The sequence below is a fragment of the Antechinus flavipes genome, chromosome 6 (genome assembly GCF_016432865.1).
Source record: "Antechinus flavipes isolate AdamAnt ecotype Samford, QLD, Australia chromosome 6, AdamAnt_v2, whole genome shotgun sequence".
Classification (NCBI taxonomy): Eukaryota; Metazoa; Chordata; class Mammalia; order Dasyuromorphia; family Dasyuridae; genus Antechinus; species Antechinus flavipes.
Window position 1 is genome coordinate 83,783,001 of NC_067403.1, and position 19,354 is coordinate 83,802,354.

The 19,354-nt window shown below is 38.6% G+C and overlaps 1 protein-coding gene across 1 annotated transcript; it reads right to left on the reverse strand.

The window, feature by feature from the left end:
* Positions 1–227: 227 nt before the first annotated feature.
* Positions 228–17,942, reverse strand: LOC127541403 (zinc finger protein 260-like). Its single transcript, XM_051966685.1, has 3 exons — positions 17,030–17,942; positions 9,516–10,559; positions 228–436 (listed from the first exon to the last, which is right to left on the reverse strand). The coding sequence occupies exons 1-3, from the start codon at positions 17,940–17,942 to the stop codon at positions 228–230; spliced, it is 2,166 nt and encodes a 721-aa protein (XP_051822645.1).
* Between the last annotated feature and the right edge of the window lie 1,412 nt (positions 17,943–19,354).

Here is a 19,354-nt window from a genome sequence, read left to right on the forward strand (position 1 = left end):
GTGCATACAAGCAAAGACGTATCCTGTAACATTGCCTCAATACCATTGGCAGGTGGGTGTGTTGGTTTTTCACTCACTAATTTAGAGGCATAGTCCTTAAACAGAAAATACAGGGCAAAACCTCTCCCCAGGCCACCATATGGTGAGTAGCCATGGGAGAAGCACACAGGCCTATTGTCCATTTACAGTCTTTATATATATATATATATATATATATATATTGCATATCACCCAATACAGTCCATTTCAGCTGCTACACTAGAACTGCATCTGCTGTCTGTGGTGTCACAGTCAGGAAGGACATGGCTGCCATCAGCATCTGAAGGGTTGTTGACATCTGGCTGGTCCCTCTGGACTGTTGTCTGGTCCTTCTCTTGGATCCCCAAGTCACAAATGTCTCTGGTGGGGATCCACTTCTTTGCTGTTCGATCTGCATCTAGAATGAAAAGAATATACCCATGGCCCCAAACCCTGACCCAATTTGGGCCTTTCCAGGTGCTATCCTGACCTTTCTTGTCAAAAAGACAAACAAAAGTTGGACAAAAGTAAGTCAATCTGTCAGTTAGTTGCATTTTCTGTGTATACCAGAAGAGCATTGCTAAGGTAAAATCCAAATAATTTAAACATGTAAAATCAAAATAATTTAAAAATGTAAAACCAAAAGAATTTAAAATCAAAATAATTTAAAAATTGCAAGCAATCATATGAATGTATTGCCACATCTTGTGCATATTCCACAATTCCCTTCTCTTGTTTAAAAGGGAACATCTTGGGGATAAAAATAGCCTGTCCAGTAATGACTTGGCTAATAGGGTTATAGGAAATGCCAATGGAATGGGCAAAGGCAAATTCAATGCAAAAAGACCTACAGGCAGAAGATTTATAAGCCAATCCATAACCTGTCTTAAATGCATGTGAGATTTCTACAATGGAAAAATGGTTGATTGTTGGAATCCTTACTAACTGCTAACTAATTAGAGTTGATCTAATCTTACAAGAAGATTTTGGCCAGAACCTGAAACAAGGTACTAAGTAGAACTAATCAATACAAGGCTTGTGTTCACACCTTTACTCATTGGAGTCCACAAGTATGCTAGCTTCACAAAGTACACTTTCTAACTTCAAGGGAGTCCACACCTCCCTTAAAGCTCGTTGGGACAGAGAGCACTATGGGAGAAAACCCATAATCCCATTCTCTCAGAAGAGTCAGATAAAAGGCCAGCGATGAGGGATCTATGGCAGAATACATTATTTCCTCTTGGCTGGCTGGTCGCAGAAGAAAGTTCAGCTGGACTCGAGAGGAGCGACTCTGGTAGCAGACGAAGGGTTTTCAGAGGATAAAGCTACGAGTGAAGAGTTCAGTGGACAACCAGATTCATCTTCATCTCACACCACTGTAGTTGGTGGCTGGGCTCCCCAGAAGGAGTCAAGAGAGACATTCCATCTCTGTGTTGGTTGGAGGCTGAAGAAAGCAGAGGCAGAGGCTGAAGGACAGAACCTTTGGATTTGGAGACATCCGAAGGGCTCTAAGCCTCTAAATTGGCTGTGCCTTGAGAAGAACAAGAACTCCAACATTTGAACTCATAACAGTTGATCACATGCATAGTTGCTTCTCCAGACTGGAGTGAAGCCATAAAGAATTGAGAATGCATATCCAGTTAAATGGATGCTCTGCCTCTTAAAAAGAGTAATGTCCATTGGTCTTGAAACATTAAATTTCAAACTATAAGGGTTTTGTCCTACAGGGAGCATAGGAGAGTGGAAAGAAAGACAAGCTGTACCCTTTCAACTGTAACCCTTTTGCTATGCTCCTAGCTTCCTCTTTAGTTATCACAATTTGCAGATATAAGGCTCTAGCAGCCTGATTTAAAAAGGTATGATTTGAAGATCCACTCTGAAAATGGACATGAACGGTATATTATTTACCTGAATGTGCTCTCACTTGCTCTCGAAGTTCTTTAAAGAGCTGATAATATATATTAAAAACTACAAATTTTATTTGAGCTGTGGCAATTCTTTGTACCACATCTACTGAATAAGCTGAATCAAAAATTATTTTTACATACCCTCGTGCAAGGCTTGGAGCTGTAGCCAATAAATTTTTACACTTTGGGATGGTTTCCCAACACACATCAATTTGTGCATTGATATGAGAGACATATTTTACCAGGTCTTGTCCCAGATAATTTTACTAATTTCTCAATGGCTTTTATTGAAATTCTAACCACAAGTACTGGGTAAAATTTTAAATTTTCTCTGATTTTGCTGGGAGGTTCACCCACTTCATACTGTCTCCTGGATGAAGGATTGCTATAGGTGCCTTTTATATAAGAAAATTTGATATTTCCAATATTTATTTATTTTTTCAGCCACATTAGATAAAGCCAGTTCAATCTCTTTTAGAACCTTAAGCTGGAATTGTGAGCCTAAAGCACTGTTTCCTCTTAAAGGTAGTATCACCTTAGCTCTTGGAGATATTTTTCTCACAGGGCAAGGTCATCAGCCACATGCCTTTGACTCATAGCAGAGCTGTTCTTTATGTCATGTGGCAAGGCTGTCCATTCAAATCCTTTATAGGGCTCAGCTGGAGTAATGCTGGCCACTGAAAAGATAAATTCCTTCATATCCTCCTTATATAAAGGGATATAATTCTTAATCCTAAAAGACCATTCCTTAAGCAACTGAGGAGATGGAAGCCCAAGCTGAAAAGCTTCTACTATCCATTTACTTTTCTCAGATCAATAAACATTCTCCATTCCCCAAATTTCCTTTTTATAACAAATCCAGGAGAATCCCAAGGATTTAGAGAAGCTTGTAAATGTCCTTGGTTAAGTCTTTTCTGTCCTATGCCTAGTGAAATCTAAATGTTTTCAATTTTTAAGAAGTCTCTTCCCCACTGGACAATGGGGACCCTTTCAACTGTAAAATAAATAAAATTTTCTGTCTTACATTTAAATTCCCATTTCCAAGCTATTATAGATCCTTTTATGCCAGACATATAGGTATTTGCTGTGGTCTTTAACCAATTACTAGACCAGCTGGCACCTCTAATAGCTGCACTATCTACATCTGTGTCTATCAACCTTTTCAATGGTCTGCTATTCATATAGATAATGAGCAAAGGGCTCTGGGCCATGAAAGCCTTGGTGCACAATATCCCTAAATTCTTTTGCTTAAAATCAAAGTTTGAATTACTAATACTAAATTGTATTTCAGGAGTGTGAATCAAAAAATCTGATATTACTTCTCCTCCTGGGTCACAGATCAAAGACTATCTATACTAGTGACTGAGACAGCAGTTTCCCAGATCATTCTATAAATAAACACTGTTTTTATAAATATTCGCAGGGGGTTGGGCAATCAAGCCAACCTGTGGAATTGAAAAATCCATGAGGTGAACAAAGGGGAGTTCCAACTCTCCAAATACTATCCTTGCAGTTCTATAGGCATAGAACTCCACTCTCTATGTAATGGGCTGAGGCTTGAGTTGATGCACTGAGGCCCCAAGCACATGAGGCTAAATAGTCATTGGATCATACTCTATTAATATATAAGCTTGGAGAAAGAATGGCCCCCACCCACTCTTTGTGCAAGTCCTGATGTGTTGTATAGGAAATAACGATTTTGATGGGTGGAGGCAGAGAAGTGGAAAAGGAAGGGGAGGAGAGACTGTTTTGCTTTTTGCCATTGCGACGACCTTTCTGTTTGTTTCTCTTCTTCTTTTTGCTTTTGCTGAGGCAGTTGGGGTTAAGTGACGTGCCCATGGTACAACCAGGAATTGTTAAGTGTCTGAGGCTGGATTTGAACTCAGGTAGGCTAACTGCTTGAGGGAGAGGGTTTGCTTGTATCTCTACAGGTGGAGAAGGAATCAGATGGGTATCAACGAGCCGTATTCGCCTTGTCCATCACAGAGAGATGGAGCAGACCCTTGAAACGAAGGAGAAGACCCAAGAAACATCGGGTGGTTCTGTTGCCGATTGTGCTCACCATTGAAAGAGTGTGGCAGTTATGGCATTTGACTCATGGACATAGAAAATCATTGGACTTCAAAACCCTCAGAAATCATTGAATTCTCTGAGACATTAGATTGTTGTAGGACTTTGAATCCCTCAGGAATCATTGGATTCTTTGAGACAAAAGACTTGAAAGCCCTCAGGAATCATTGGATTTTCTGGGAAATGATAAGACTGTTACAGGACTTCAAAATCTGCTGGAATCATTGGATTCCCTAAGACATAAAAAAGACTTTTGCTGGACTTCAAAAACTTGGGGGGATCATTGGATTCCCTGATATGTGAAGCAATGGACAATAGATTGGTTTTGGACTATCTCTTGGCTGCTGAAGAAGGCATATGTGTGACTGCTGTTTACATACCCTCCTTCTAAGATGTCTGGCAATCTTTTACAACACAATGTTGATTTATATTGTTTGTTATACCGTTACTTGGGTGTATAATTCATATTTGTTATACCACATCAAGCCTGCACTGACTGTGGGGAGAGTCATCACTAATAGCCTCTGCGTTGTTGCTGTGTGCTTGTGTAATACTTCTCATGCTGATGGATTTGTGCATAATAAGACCCTTGAGCCCAGAAACCTGCTAGCAACCCCCACTTCCCTTTGGTGCTTTTCATCTCCCTTCCTGAGATGTCAGGGAGGGTGTGATTATCTCCTTTTTAGTGTTTTCATCTCCCTTCCTGAGAAGTCAGGGGGGTCGTGATCACCTCCTTTTCGGTGCTTTCACCTCCTTTCTTGAGAAATCAGGGAGGGTGTGATCACCTTCCCTTGGGGGCTCTGACTTCCCTGAGGAGTCAGGGATGGCATGATCACCTGTGTTCTAAAACAAAAGAAAGAGGGAGATGTCATGGGCTGAGGCTTGAGTTGATGCACTGAGGTCCCAAGCACATGAGGCTAAATAGTAATTGGACAATACTCTATTAATATATAAGCTTGAAGAAAGAATGGCCCCCGCCCACTCTTTGTGCAAGTCCTAATGTGTTGTATAGAAAATGACAATTTTGGTGGGTGGAAGCAGGGGAGTGGAAAAGGAAGGGGGAAAGGATGTGTCCATATTGCTATCGCAATCCTTATTCACCTCTTCACTTCAATAAAGATTGAAGATTTTTCCCTTAACCTGAATTCCTGACTCTGGCTGATTTTAAATACATGGTCATTACAATTGGCGCCCAACGTGGGGCTGAAGCTGCCTCAGATTCACCACACCCTCGAGCCTCGGAAATGACGATTTTGGTGGGTGGAGGCTGGGGAGTGGAAAATCTCTCTAACTACAAGGTCTTACCCTTGTAAGGTTGCTTGGAAACTAACTGAGTTATATTTTTAAAATTTTTCTGGATACTACAGTAATTACTGTCCTCAGTCCACCAGAAGTCTTGTTTGTCTCAGCCATAAAGCATGCTCCTGCTTTTTGAAATAAAGTCATAGGTGTTTTGAATGGATTAATGGGCAGTGTTGATGATTTTATAGCCCTTCCTGTTCCTCCTCCTCATCCTCCATTGGCCCACAAAGGTGGGGCTGAGAGAAGAGGGTTAGAAATTGGAAAATTCCCCAAAGGCCAATTAAAAATCCAAACTGAGTTTTGCACATAAAAACAACTAAACCTCTTCTCAATGGCATGGTGTAGAAGATTTGCCTTTCAGAATCTGGAGATTTTTGCCAGGGTTTCAGCTGTTTGATCAGTGCAATCATTTGCTTGGTCATGAAGGTTGTTGCCTGCTGAGTTATGGGATCCTGCTAAGATGGAATACTGAGACCACCTCGACCTTTAATGCGCAATAAGTTTTCTTCCGTGTTACAGAAATGCCCTTATTGAGCAAGGAACTTGGATTTATGATCATGGGAATGGGTGTAAGCTGAGGGTCACAGATAGTTGCTCATGAGCAGGGATGCCTTGAAAGGACCTCTCTCCTGTGAGTGAGTTGCTAAATTGCAGATACCATGCATACATACACAAGGCCCACGAGCTGCTTCCTGAGATGATTCCTGGCAGAAAGCCTTCTAACATTGAGTCCATAGATGGTTTGTACCCAGGGTGACCATTCTGATAAGATGCATTGTAGTTCATTTCAATGCCTTTCCTCATCCAGAGTGATAAGATGCCTTTATCTCCCATGAACTCTGTGATGGTAAAAAATGACTGACTTGGTCCTGAAGGCAATGATTCCCTTCCTAAGGTTTCTCTCCAGTGTCACTTCAGTGTAATAAAACCAACTTTTGAGTAAGAAACTTTCCACACTGGCTGCATTTATAAGGATTGTCTCAATTGCCAATTCTCTGATGTCCAGTAAGAGCTCCATTTTCTCTAAAACTCTTTCAACATTGATTACATCGATAAGATTTCTCTCCTGGGTGAATTTTCTGATGTTGAACAAGACCATTCTTCAGGGTCAAAGTCTTTCCATATTGATTCCATTCATAAGTGTTCTCTCTAGTGTGCTTTCTGAATGCTGGATAAAACTATTCCTCTACCCTTTGGAGACGGGTTTTCCTATTGGTTCCCTTGTATCACTTTTCCCTGATTTGAGACAATGATCCAAGGAATTTGATCCTAAACTTTGTCAGAGGTACCTTAAGTGGTAAACAATTGTCCAAAGATATTTATCCTTCTGTACAATAAGTATGTGCATATTCCCACCTCATCTGTTGCTTTTCTTCAGTGATTCTAAACTGTCATGATCGGAAGTACCCTGCTTTGGGGGATTGTGCAGTGATTATATCAAACTCTGTCTGCCTATAAGTGCAGCCTAGTTTTTCAGAAACTAAACTTGACATCAAATTATGTCCACAATTCCAGGAAGGTTGGACATTCATATGCCAAGGACCACAAATATGCAAAGACCTTGAGGGGCTGTCTCTCAATGCCCCATAGTGGTTCTCTCACTGAGAGGTTACCTTGTAATCACATCCTCTCAAACTTATAATCATCAAGTCAAGATGTTTATCTGGATTTTCATTCTTGTGGCAGTGATGGCAGGTTCTTAAAAACTGTGGTCAGTAGAGAAGAAGCCACCATGAAATCATTATGAATCTGAAAAACTTTTATGTAGAAACAGGCCTTCAAGTGCCCCTCCCTGCACTGATAAAGGAGTTTTCTAATTTAAACTTATCCTCTACTTTTGGAGTTACTGAGTAGGAGAGTCACATTTGTTCCTATACATTAGGGAATATCACTTAGGCAACTTAATGGAAGAATGGTTTGAAAGTAGAGAGTCTGATTGAAATTAGGACCCAAATAAGAGGTGAAAAGAACCTTAATTCTAATTCAATTGATGTGTGAATAAAAGAGCGATGTTAACGATACAGTGTTCATAGAAATGATCAGATTTAGCAATTGATTACATATGAGAGTTGAGAGATAGTGTTGCAGAATTTTAATTTTGGGTTACTGAAGACATGGTGGTACCCTGAAATGAAGTATGGATAATTGGAAGAGGGATTCCATTTGGCTGTAAGTTAATAGGTTTTGTTTTGGATATGGTAAGTTTGAGATATCAATGAAATACCTAATTAAAAATGTATGATAAGTAGTTGGCTTATGAAACAGCATATTAGAGTGTATTCTATAAATTTTTGTAATATTATTTCATTTTTGTAATTTTTAATGAAATTATTTTTTCTGTGTTTTGTGTTAGGATTCTTACAAGGTGCTAAGATAGTGGAATTGATAGATTCAATAATTATCTAATTAGGCATGGTTCAGTATGATTGCTCTGATCCTGCAAGGAAATGTTATGGGCCAGAACTTGAAACAAGGTACTAAGTGGAATTGATGAGATAATGATTCTCTAATTAACATGTACTTAGGACCTACTATAATTCCACAAGATTCACACCTTTCAGAGAGTATATATAAGGAGGAGGTCTTAAGCATACTATAGGACAAGCCTACTAAAAGACAAGCCCACTCTCAGAGGCAGAGACAGATTTATTCCATCTTTCTACCTTTGTGCTTGCTGGAGGCTGAAGTACAAACCTTTGGATCCAGAGACATTCAGAAGGAGATAAGACAGAAGCTGGCAGAGGCAAAGGACTAGAGGCAAGATCCGGAAGGCCTCCAGAAAACTAGCCAAGCCCCAAGTGAAGGAGATAAGATTTTGAATGAGACAATAAAGGATTTGGACTTTAATTTCTGGCTGCATCTGAGGTGATTATTATATTGAGCTGAAAGGAAGGCTAGTCCCAGAAGCCCCCCAAGAAAGCTGCTCCCAGAGAACATTACATTTTAGAGAAGAACACTACAGGTCTGCTCTTGAATTACTCAGTTTTTAATTATTTTTAGTGCAATGATTCCATTTTTTCACCTAATTTTTTTATGATTGCATATTAACAGTTTTCAACTTTCATCACTGTAAAATTTTGAGTTCCAAAATGTTTTTCTTCCTCCCTATCCATCTCCCTTGCTCAAAGCACCAAGCACAGTGATGACAGATTATGCAGATACAATCATGATAAACATTTTCTACATGAGTCATGTTGTGAAAGAAGAATCAGAACACAAGGGAAAAGCCATGAAGAAACAACAATAACAAAAAAATTAAAATGCTCTGCTTTGACCTCTCTTCTGACTGTATTTCTATGTATGTGGACAGTATTTTCTCTCTTTTTTTTTAATTTTTATTTAATGATTACTTTATATTGACATTATCCCTTGCACTCCTTTCTTTTCCGATTTTTTTTCCCCTCCCTCCCTCCACCCCCTCCCCTAGATGGCAAGCAGTCCTTTATATGTTGGATATGTTGCAGTATATCCTAGATACAATATATGTTTGCAGAACCGAACAGTTCTCTTGTTGCATAGGGAGAATTGGATTCAGAAGGTATAAATAACCCGGGAAGAAAAACAAAAATGCAGATAGTTCACATTCGTTTCCCAGTGTTCGTTCTTTGGGTGTAGCTGCTTTTGTCCGTCATTTATCAATTGAAACTTAGTTAGGTCTCTTTGTCAAAGAAATACACTTCCATCAAAATATGTCCTCATACAATATCGTTGTCGAAGTGTATAATGATCTCCTGGTTCTGCTCATCTCACTTAGCATCAGTTCATGTAAGTCTCGCCAGTCCTCTCTGTAGTCATCCTGCTGGTCATTTCTTACAGAACAATAATATTCCATAATATTCATATACCACAATTTACCCAGCCATTCTCCAATTGATGGGCATCCATTCATTTTCCAGTTTCTAGCCACTACAAATAGGGCTGCTACAAACATTTTGGCACATACAGATCCCTTTCCCTTCTTTAGTATTTCTTTGGGATATAAGCCCAATAGAAACACTGCTGGATCAAAGGGTATGCACAATTTGATAATTTTTTTGGGCATAATTCCAGGTGGACAGTATTTTCCATCTGGATTCTTTTTCAAATTGTCTTGGATCATTGTACCGCTGACATTAGTTAATTATATCATAGTTGATTCATAAAATGTCTTTCCAATGTGGATTCTCTGATGTAGAGTAATTAATTCCCCATTTCAAAAAGCATTTCCCCAATGATTACATTCATAAGTTTTCTCTAAAGTGTGGGTATGCTCATGATGAGTAAGACTGGATTTATGTCTAAAAACCTTTCCACACTGGTTACATTCATATGGTTTTTCTCCAGTGTGGATTTTCTGATGTTCATTAAAAGCTCCCTTCCTTTTAAACGACTTTCCACACTGGTTACATTCATAAGGTTTCTCTTCAGTGTGCGTTATCTGATGTACAATAAGAAGTCTCTTCGTTCTAAAAGCCTTTCCACACTGGTTACATTCATAAGGCTTCTCTCCTGTGTGGATTCTCTGATGTACAATAAGATCACTCTTCCTTCTAAAGGCCTTTCCACATTGGTTACATTCATAAGGCTTCTCTCCAGTGTGTGTTATTTGATGTATAATGAGATCGTTCTTCCTTTTAAAGGCCTTTCCACACTGATTACATTCATAAGGTTTCTCTCCAGTGTGTGTTATCTGATGTACAACAAGATCGTTCTTCCTTTTAAAGGCCTTTCCACACTGGTTACATTCATAAGGTTTCTCTCCAGTGTGGATTTTCTGATGTACAATAAGATTGTTCTTCCTTCTAAAAGTTTTTCCACATTGGTTACATTCATAAGGTTTCTCTCCAGTGTGCATGATCTGATGTCCAATATAACCTTTCTTGCTTTTAAAAGCCTTTCCACACTGGTTACATTCATAAGGTTTCTCTCCAGTGTGGATTTTCTGATGTACAATAAGATTGTTCTTCCTTCTAAAAGTTTTTCCACATTGGTTACATTCATAAGGTTTCTCTCCAGTGTGCATGATCTGATGTCCAATATAACCTTTCTTGCTTTTAAAAGCCTTTCCACACTGGTTACATTCATAAGGTTTCTCTTCAGTGTGCATGATCTGATGTCCAATAAAACCTTTCTTGCTTTTAAAAGCCTTTCCACACTGGTTACATTCATAAGGTTTCTCTCCAGTGTGCATTATCACATGGCTTTTAAGGGCTCCCTCACACGCAAAAGCCTCTCCACACTGGTTACATTCATATGATTTCTCTCCAGTGTGGATTCTCTGATGTCTATTAAGATAGTTCCATTGATTAAAATCCTTGCCACATTGGTTGCATTCATAACATTTCCCAACAGTGTGAATTCTCTGATGTACAATAAGACCTGCCTTGTTTTTAAAAGCCTTTCTACACTGGTTACTATCATAAGGTTTCTCTTTTAGCTGGATTCTCTCATGTGTTGCATAGTTTTCTCTCCAAGTAAAGTCACAGGATCCATCATCCATGAGCCATTGCTTGGAAGTTTCTATCACAGAATGGCTCAGGTCTGCAATAGTTTCCTTCACTTCAAGTCTGATCCCTCCTTCTAAAAAAAGACAGAAAGACAAAAAAGAGCAAACAATAAAGCAAATATAGCCATGATGAAGGTGTACACACACACACACACACACACACACACACACATTTATATTCCTTTCCCTTTATCACCAGAAAAGAAACTCGATTATTTTCTCTTTTCCTAGGCAAAGAGAAAAACATTAAATGAGCAGAACCAATCATTTTATGTCCCATTATTTCACATTCCATACATAATTTCATTTCTAAGGAGTTTTGTGCACAATTACAGTGGGACTTCACAATAAACCTGTGACAACACAGAGAGTGCCTTTATTCTCCTTAGATGCACAATTCAGGTCATCAGCTCAGAATGGATCAATGACTTGGCCCCAAACTCAGCAGCTGAGATTAGAATTTGCACACTGGGAATGGGCATGCTCTGTCTACAGTAAGTGACAAATTATCCCCACTCTCAATTTTTCCCTGTCCTTTTCATTATTTGCATTTTCACTTGTTTTCATAGACATGACATTTGGTGCATATATAAGAAATACTCGCCGGTAATCATAACAAATTTCCATGTTGATCCCTTTCAATTACATTTTTTTCCTATTACATTAACTGAGATCATGTTCAGAAGGCTAACAATTGTTTGTTGTCTTTACATGAGGTAGAAGGGGTTTTGTTCTGACCCATTATTTTTTTCAAGATATCTATTACTTATTTCTTGTGTAAATATTATCATTTATGTGCCCCTGTATACCTTAACAAGAATTTTAAAAAATGTATGAAATTATCCACATCTGAAAACGTTTCATACAGAAAATTGAGTTCATTATCCTGAGATATAGAAGGGAAGGGCAGGCTGCACTATTGCAGTCCTTCCCTTTTAGCAGCTCACAAACCCCTTGAACAATTGAGATAATGATGCAAAGGATCTGATCTAAAAATGTCTTAGTATGACATTAAGTGGTAAATAAATGTCTGATTTGGTTATAAAGGTAGCTGTCCTCTGGGGCAACACAGATGTGCATATTTCCACCTTTACAAATATTTTTGTTGTGATTTCGGTCTATCATGATCACCAACACACTGCTGTGGTAGACTGTGCAGTGAGTCCATCAAAATCTGGCTGCTTCAAAGTGCAACATATTCTTCTGGTTTTTCAAATTGACATCAGAGTATTCCCAGCATTCCAGGAAGGTTGGACACTCATGTTGAAATGGCTAGAGGCCTGCAAAGACCCTCAGGGGCTGTCTCTCCCCTGACTAGAGTAGGTTCTCTCCCTTCTGGGTTACCTAGTAAGCCCATCTCATCCAATCTCTAATCACCTGAGAAAGTTGTGCTAAAAACAATATTTGTAATTGACCCTTGAGCCATTTAGGGCAACATTTCTCATGAGCCAATTGAAATATAGATCATTTTTAACAGTAATTAGCATTGACTTTTGACTGGTTAGAGTTTAAATAATGAATTTCCATGTCTCCACAGGAGCTTATCCAATTCTTTTGTTTCTACATCACACATGTATGACCATTTTCATCATATCTGTTTCCAAATCAGAATACAGTTACAGAATGTGGATAGGGCCTTGAATCAAGAAGCCCAGGGTTTTAATCTCACTTGAGAACCTTGCAAGTCAAGTTATAGGACCTTTAGATTCAATTTTTTTATCTGTAAAATGGGCATAATAATACCACTTAAATTTCATCATGAGGATGAAATAAGACAGTGCAGAGCATGACACATAGGGCTGTATAAATGCTACCCATTTTATTTCACTTTGACTATTTCCTCACCAGGTCTACTCTCCTTTTAAACCATCATGATCCTCACCAATTGATGATGCACTGAGGCACTAAATTATTTAGTTTATCTGGTGCACAGTGGGTCTCTCCACAGTTGCTGGTATATTGTTGGCCCCACAACTCTGGGACCTCCATAAGAGCAGGGAATGTCCTTCACATCCCTTTGTCTTCCTGACGTTTAGCCCAAGGTTGCCATGTAGCAGGCCCTTAATTGCTTACTGACTGGAAGAAGTTCTAAGGAATGGCTCATGACCCAAACTTTGGGCACATTCAGGAGAGGTCCATGGCCCCAAATCCCAACCAGTGGCATCTTACCAGATCACAGATGAGCATTAGTAGGGACCTACAGGGACATAGAATGTGACCCACTCATTTTGTAGATGGGAAATCGAGGTTTCCAGAGGAGCCCCAGACACTGCTGCCAAGATATATCCAATATTAAATCCCAAGTCTGGCTTTTCTCCCCCAAACTGAGCATTTACTTCAGAGTAACTCCTAAAAGCCCCTTGTAACCATGGCTCTCATATCTCTGCTTTCACCTCACTCACCTGAAGTACAGCTTCTCAGGTCTTCATAGTCCAGCATCCACAGTGCGTCCCTTTGTTTAAAATAAGAGATCACCTCTTCTCTAAGAACTGGAAGCCCTGTGCATGAACAAAAAATAGTTAGAAATGAAGATGGAGAGACGTGGGCCACGTAGTTCTCCTTAGGGAAAGGATGAGGATCCACAGCTGCTCCAGACTGAAATTCAGCCCCTGATGTTCAGACATATCAGTCTAAACTCACCCACGGGGGCTTGTAAAGCAAGTCAGCTAAGGCAGGATGTGCCCACTATTTGTACAACTTCCTGTGAGAGAGACCAAAGGCCCTTCCTCCCATTTCCTATCCAGTGAGGCTCCCTTCTGGCAGAAACTTCTGATCCCAAACCTGGGTTACTAACTGTGTACCTCTGGACAATTCAATTAAATTCTGTTTCTTTTTCTCATTTTTTTCAACTCTTAAATGGGGATAGCAATATTACCCAACGTGAAATGTTAAGATGAGGTTAAAGTGATATAATATTTTGTTGTATTCTTAATTTAGAACAAGCATTTCAGTATCATAGTTCAATAAAAAGATGATTGCACATGAAACTGTAAATCCACAATGCACAACTTGCTTTTCCTTTCAAATAGTCAAGAAAATTATCAAGTAAATTTTTTTTTTCCATTCGCCTGCACCCACCCTGGAGATGGCTGCCATTGCATACAAATATGTGTGTGTATATATACATATATATATATATATACATATATATATATGTATATATATACATATATATGTATATATATACATATATATATATAAACAAATATAAATATATATAAACAAAATAAACACACACATAAATATAAATACATATAGCTATGTATGTAAAATGATGCTATCCATATTACTATTTATCAGGTTTTTTCCCCCCTAGATGCAAGTAGCATGTTTCTTGATTTGTCCTTTGTCATGAATTTAAGTACTTGGAATTATCAAAATAACTTATTTGCTGGAAGTTGTTCATAAACAATTTTCTTGCTATATTGTAAAGAATAATTTTTAGCTATTTAGCTATAGCCATAGCTGTAGTATAACCAAATACCACCATATGGCACAGCACCAGGCAAAGAGAAGGTAGAAATAAATGCTTATTCCCTTCCATTCCTTTGCCACATCTTGTACTGCAATTATGAGGGTAATCCAAAGGCAGATTAAGAAGAAACTTCCCATACTAGGGCCACCTAGTTGCTTTGAGCTGTTACAAATTGACTCTTGCTAAAAAGAATATTCCAAATAATAGACCCAACCCAAAAAAGGAAGGAGTTGAAAGGAGAAGCCTCCTAAGCATTTTTCAAAGCTTTGGCAGACAAAATTTATGTCCACGTAGAGGCTAACTTCTAAGATTAGTTCCATGTTTGAGATGCTTCCCCTGATGTAAACTTTGACCTGGGAGTGAGTAAGAGAGAGCTTCAGGAACAACAAAGGACACCTCCAGGTCCTGTCACACAATACAAAGACCAGCCCTTTCCTTGGCTTCCCCCACCATAAAACCTGCACACTTGGCAATATTCCCTTTTATTGAAGACTTTCAAATATCAGGGTAAGTGCACTTACCCAGGCAAAGCAGGTTCTGGGCGTTCTCCACCATGACCTCCTTGTACAGCTCCTTCTGGGAGGGGTCCAAGAGCCCCCACTCCTCCCATGTGAAGTCCACAGCCACATCCTTGAACATCACCACCTCCTGCAGAATTAAAAGTTAGAAGATGTGGAGCTAAAAGATACTTCAGAAGTAGAGTCTAACTCCCTCTAATTTACAAGAGGAAACTGAAACACAAAGAAGCAACTTGCCCAAAGGCCATAGGCTTTCTGAGAGTCAGAGTCAACTCTTGAACCCGTAGTCATTGAGAGACTGATTGAATTTAGGATCTGTTGAAATAAAACTGAGAAGTGACTTATTACAGAATGTATAACAGAAAGGCATGCTAGGGCCATAGAGCCTAATCTGCTAATGAATTCTTCCACACTCTATGTTGGTAACCTTATGGTTTTCCCAACCCCATTTCCTATTTCCCATTCCCTGTGCCTATTTTACCTCTTCCTTTTATTTATAACATATTTTCCTTAATAAACCACCTTTTGCCAAAGAAAATGGCCCCTGTGAATTTTACACGTTTACTTCAAGCGAGGTATTGCTTTCCTGACTTGGTCATGTTTATGTAGAAGGCAAATTTCCTTTATTCTATTATTTTGCTTCTAGAAAACAACAGTGTCTTGAAAGAAAGGTCTCTGTGCAGTTCATCTACAAGCAGTAGCAGAAAAGTCCTACAGCAAATGCGGCCCTTGGAGCCTTTGATATCATGAAGTGTCAAGGAAAAAAAGACCTTGTGAGCAGAAAAGCTATGTGACAGAGAAGGAGAATGTAGGGAAAACAGCAAAGGAAGGTGGACAATGAGGAGAGGAAGAGAAATCCTTGTTAGAAAGGGGCAGAAAAATGGATGAAATTAGAAAACTACTGGATAGGATTAGTGGAAGGGCAAGAGAGGGAGGGGAATCTACAAGAGAACTAAGAGGACAAGAATGATGAAGAAATGCAGAATGAGATCAATTAGAAGGGATGAACAAATGTCTAGAGAAAGTTGAAATAAAAGATTTATGGCATATTCTAAATGGGATAACAGAGGGATATGCATATTTCTTTTCAACATATGGTTCGTTTACAAAAATTAACCACTGGGATACAGAGATCCTGCACACAGATGTAAAAATGCAGATACAATCATGATAAACATTTTCTACATGAGTCATGTTGTGAAAGAAGAATCAGAACACAAGGGAAAAGCCATGAAGAAACAACAATAACAAAAAAATTAAAATGCTCTGCTTTGACCTCTCTTCTGACTGTATTTCTATGTATGTGGACAGTATTTTCTCTCTTTTTTTTTAATTTTTATTTAATGATTACTTTATATTGACATTATCCCTTGCACTCCTTTCTTTTCCGATTTTTTTTCCCCTCCCTCCCTCCACCCCCTCCCCTAGATGGCAAGCAGTCCTTTATATGTTGGATATGTTGCAGTATATCCTAGATACAATATATGTTTGCAGAACCGAACAGTTCTCTTGTTGCATAGGGAGAATTGGATTCAGAAGGTATAAATAACCGGGAAGAAAAACAAAAATGCAGATAGTTCACATTCGTTTCCCAGTGTTCGTTCTTTGGGTGTAGCTGCTTTTGTCCGTCATTTATCAATTGAAACTTAGTTAGGTCTCTTTGTCAAAGAAATACACTTCCATCAAAATATGTCCTCATACAATATCGTTGTCGAAGTGTATAATGATCTCCTGGTTCTGCTCATCTCACTTAGCATCAGTTCATGTAAGTCTCGCCAGTCCTCTCTGTAGTCATCCTGCTGGTCATTTCTTACAGAACAATAATATTCCATAATATTCATATACCACAATTTACCCAGCCATTCTCCAATTGATGGGCATCCATTCATTTTCCAGTTTCTAGCCACTACAAATAGGGCTGCTACAAACATTTTGGCACATACAGATCCCTTTCCCTTCTTTAGTATTTCTTTGGGATATAAGCCCAATAGAAACACTGCTGGATCAAAGGGTATGCACAATTTGATAATTTTTTTGGGCATAATTCCAGGTGGACAGTATTTTCCATCTGGATTCTTTTTCAAATTGTCTTGGATCATTGTACCGCTGACATTAGTTAATTATATCATAGTTGATTCATAAAATGTCTTTCCAATGTGGATTCTCTGATGTAGAGTAATTAATTCCCCATTTCAAAAAGCATTTCCCCAATGATTACATTCATAAGTTTTCTCTAAAGTGTGGGTATGCTCATGATGAGTAAGACTGGATTTATGTCTAAAAAACTTTCCACACTGGTTACATTCATATGGTTTTTCTCCAGTGTGGATTTTCTGATGTTCATTAAAAGCTCCCTTCCTTTTAAACGACTTTCCACACTGGTTACATTCATAAGGTTTCTCTTCAGTGTGTGTTATCTGATGTACAATAAGAAGTCTCTTCGTTCTAAAAGCCTTTCCACACTGGTTACATTCATAAGGCTTCTCTCCTGTGTGGATTCTCTGATGTACAATAAGATCGCTCTTCCTTCTAAAGGCCTTTCCACATTGGTTACATTCATAAGGCTTCTCTCCAGTGTGTGTTATTTGATGTATAATGAGATCGTTCTTCCTTTTAAAGGCCTTTCCACACTGATTACATTTAAGGTTTCTCTCAGTGTGTGTTATCTGATGTACAACAAGATCGTTCTTCCTTTTAAAGGCCTTTCCACACTGGTTACATTCATAAGGTTTCTCTCCAGTGTGGATTTTCTGATGTACAATAAGATTGTTCTTCCTTCTAAAAGTTTTTCCACATTGGTTACATTCATAAGGTTTCTCTCCAGTGTGCATGATCTGATGTCCAATATAACCTTTCTTGCTTTTAAAAGCCTTTCCACACTGGTTACATTCATAAGGTTTCTCTCCAGTGTGGATTTTCTGATGTACAATAAGATTGTTCTTCCTTCTAAAAGTTTTTCCACATTGGTTACATTCATAAGGTTTCTCTCCAGTGTGCATGATCTGATGTCCAATATAACCTTTCTTGCTTTTAAAAGCCTTTCCACACTGGTTACATTCATAAGGTTTCTCTTCAGTGTGCATGATCTGATGTCCAATAAAACCTTTCTTGCTTTTAAAAGCCTTTCCACACTGGTTACATTCATAAGGTTTCTCTCCAGTGTGCATTATCACATGGCTTTTAAGGGCTCCCTCACACGCAAAAGCCTCTCCACACTGGTTACATTCATATGATTTCTCTCCAGTGTGGATTCTCTGATGTCTATTAAGATAGTTCCATTGATTAAAATCCTTGCCACATTGGTTGCATTCATAACATTTCCCAACAGTGTGAATTCTCTGATGTACAATAAGACCTGCCTTGTTTTTAAAAGCCTTTCTACACTGGTTACTATCATAAGGTTTCTCTTTTAGCTGGATTCTCTCATGTGTTGCATAGTTTTCTCTCCAAGTAAAGTCACAGGATCCATCATCCATGAGCCATTGCTTGGAAGTTTCTATCACAGAATGGCTCAGGTCTGCAATAGTTTCCTTCACTTCAAGTCTGATCCCTCCTTCTAAAAAAAGACAGAAAGACAAAAAAGAGCAAACAATAAAGCAAATATAGCCATGATGAAGGTGTACACACACACACACACACACACACACACACACATTTATATTCCTTTCCCTTTATCACCAGAAAAGAAACTCGATTATTTTCTCTTTTCCTAGGCAAAGAGAAAAACATTAAATGAGCAGAACCAATCATTTTATGTCCCATTATTTCACATTCCATACATAATTTCATTTCTAAGGAGTTTTGTGCACAATTACAGTGGGACTTCACAATAAACCTGTGACAACACAGAGAGTGCCTTTATTCTCCTTAGATGCACAATTCAGGTCATCAGCTCAGAATGGATCAATGACTTGGCCCCAAACTCAGCAGCTGAGATTAGAATTTGCACACTGGGAATGGGCATGCTCTGTCTACAGTAAGTGACAAATTATCCCCACTCTCAATTTTTCCCTGTCCTTTTCATTATTTGCATTTTCACTTGTTTTCATAGACATGACATTTGGTGCATATATAAGAAATACTCGCCGGTAATCATAACAAATTTCCATGTTGATCCCTTTCAATTACATTTTTTTCCTATTACATTAACTGAGATCATGTTCAGAAGGCTAACAATTGTTTGTTGTCTTTACATGAGGTAGAAGGGGTTTTGTTCTGACCCATTATTTTTTTCAAGATATCTATTACTTATTTCTTGTGTAAATATTATCATTTATGTGCCCCTGTATACCTTAACAAGAATTTTAAAAAATGTATGAAATTATCCACATCTGAAAACGTTTCATACAGAAAATTGAGTTCATTATCCTGAGATATAGAAGGGAAGGGCAGGCTGCACTATTGCAGTCCTTCCCTTTTAGCAGCTCACAAACCCCTTGAACAATTGAGATAATGATGCAAAGGATCTGATCTAAAAATGTCTTAGTATGACATTAAGTGGTAAATAAATGTCTGATTTGGTTATAAAGGTAGCTGTCCTCTGGGGCAACACAGATGTGCATATTTCCACCTTTACAAA